Raw genomic sequence first — 2100 nt, forward strand, 5'->3', positions numbered from 1 at the left:
AGTTTCAGTAATGGGTCGGAATCTTAGAACAATAGATTGGAATGTTACAGTAATGGGCCGGAATCTTAGAACAATAGATTGGAATGTTACAGCAAAGGGTCGGAATTTTAGAACAATAGATTGGGACAGTCCATTCTGGATATTTCAATATCTGTATGTATATTATGGTTCAATGTCATTTGTGGGGCGGACATATTATATGCTTCGGAGTATGCAACTAATATACTATCCGCTCCTCGCTGCTGTCGGTGTTCCTGGTAAGTATCGAGATCTAACTAATAATTCTATAAACCGTGTTCCACTGCATTACTGTTCTTATCATTCCCTGTGCAATACTCTCTGTTGTTCGAGTTTCCGGTAAGCCTCTATATCCACCGTAAAATTAAAGGGTTAATGTGGGACGGGAAATAGAGTGATAGGGGGAACATGGAGACTAAATATATTTACAGGGATTTTCTAGGTGTGAGGGTTAATTTACAATGGGTCCCTGGGAGTGAGTTTTTATGTTCAGGGAGCCCTAGCGTGAGTCTGTTTTTAAGGGGCCCTTGAGGTGTGTCAGTATTTACAGTGGTGTATCGAGATGCCACTAATATTTGCAGAGAGTCTACGGACGATAGTAAAATGTACAGGGGATCCGGAGATTGGACTAATATATACCGGGGATCCAGGGACGGTACAAATATTTACTGGGGATCCAGAGACGGTACTAATAATTACAGGGGGTCCAGAGACTGTACAAATATTGATAGGGGATCCAGAGACTTTACTAATAATTACAGGGGATCCAGAGACGGTACTATTATTTACAGGGGATCCGGAGACTGTACTAGTAATTATAGGGGATCCACAGGCTGTACTAGTATTTATGTTGGTTCCAGAGATTTAATTATTGTTTACAGAGGGTCCCAGCTTGATTTGAATTTCCATTTTTATTTCGCTTCCTTACAGTTAATTTATTGACAATTGTGATCCTGTCTCGTGGAAAGTGCGGTCTCTCCAAATGTGTCAGTCGCTACCTGGTGTCCATGGCAGCGGCGGATCTACTGGTCGTTATCATCGATCTGATATTGAGGCAGATTCCCATTATTTATCGTTCAAAGTTCACTTTTCTAGACCATATTCCCGTGTGTAATATCCACGGCGTCCTGCTTTATGCAGTCACGGACTGTTCTGTGTGGTTCACCGTCACTTTCACCTTTGATCGATTTGTGGCCATTTGTTGCCAGAAGCTGAAAACTAATTATTGCACCAAGAAAACGGCAACTGTGGTTTTAGGAACAGTGAGTGTGCTGAGCTGTTTAAAGAACATTTTCTGGTACTTCATGTTCGAAGGTCAATATCTGCTTTCCAATAGCCCTTGGTTTTGTATTGCAGTAACGGGTGTTTCAACGTCACCGGTATGGGCAGTGATCGAACTCCTTCATTATATCCTCACCCCGTGCATCCCATTTATTCTGATTGTATTCCTCAATGTTTTAACGGTCAGACACATTTTAGTGGCCAGCAGAGCCCGCAGGAGACTCCGGGGTCACATCAGTGGGGACAGTCCAAGAGACCCAGAGATGGAGAGTCGCAGGAAATCCATGATTTTACTGTTCGTTATATCAGGAAACTTTATCGTGTTATGGGTGGTGTTCATGTTTTATTCTATTAATCGACGATTGTTGTATTTGAACTATACGTCTGTAATTCTACATCCAATTGTACAAGAACTGGGATTTATGCTCCAGCTCCTGAGTTGCTGCACAAACACCTGTATTTATGCCGTGACCCAGGCTAAATTCAGAGAGCAGTTGAAGAACGTGGTGAAATATCCCTTTACTGTGATTGTTCAATTCATTAAATAGTGCGAAGATCTGAAGACTGCAGAGTGAGATCTGTGTCATTCCGACAGGCTGTGGTCCTGCAAACACTGGGTATTTATGTAATCGCTGAAACGTTTATAACCTGAAGCTATTGATGGACTCATTTTACAGATCTTGTCAAAGTGTGCATCACATGCAAGGACACGTTGTAAAATAATATGTGGTCACCTATCGCAAGAGATATTTGTCCATATGGGATAAATTAAAAGGTAATTAAGTAAACAGCAACACAAGC

General features: G+C 41.7%; 1 protein-coding gene across 1 annotated transcript; it reads left to right on the forward strand.

Moving 5' to 3' along the window:
* Window positions 1–211: 211 nt before the first annotated feature.
* On the forward strand, window positions 212–1847 carry LOC137312899 (probable G-protein coupled receptor 139). The gene is made up of 2 exons (XM_067979276.1): window positions 212–257; window positions 949–1847. The coding sequence occupies exons 1-2, from the start codon at window positions 212–214 to the stop codon at window positions 1845–1847; spliced, it is 945 nt and encodes a 314-aa protein (XP_067835377.1).
* The last annotated feature ends 253 nt before the right edge of the window (window positions 1848–2100 follow it).

The sequence above is a fragment of the Heptranchias perlo genome, unplaced genomic scaffold (assembly GCF_035084215.1).
Source record: "Heptranchias perlo isolate sHepPer1 unplaced genomic scaffold, sHepPer1.hap1 HAP1_SCAFFOLD_44, whole genome shotgun sequence".
Lineage (NCBI taxonomy): Eukaryota > Metazoa > Chordata > Chondrichthyes > Hexanchiformes > Hexanchidae > Heptranchias > Heptranchias perlo.

Bases quoted from the DNA above. Each gene is read 5' to 3' on its own strand.
- LOC137312899 (XM_067979276.1), top strand. From the start codon at position 212: ATGCAACTAATATACTATCCGCTCCTCGCTGCTGTCGGTGTTCCTG. The intron at 258-948 runs GTAAGTATCGAG...GCTTCCTTACAG, and splicing joins CGCTGCTGTCGGTGTTCCTG to TTAATTTATTGACAATTGTG.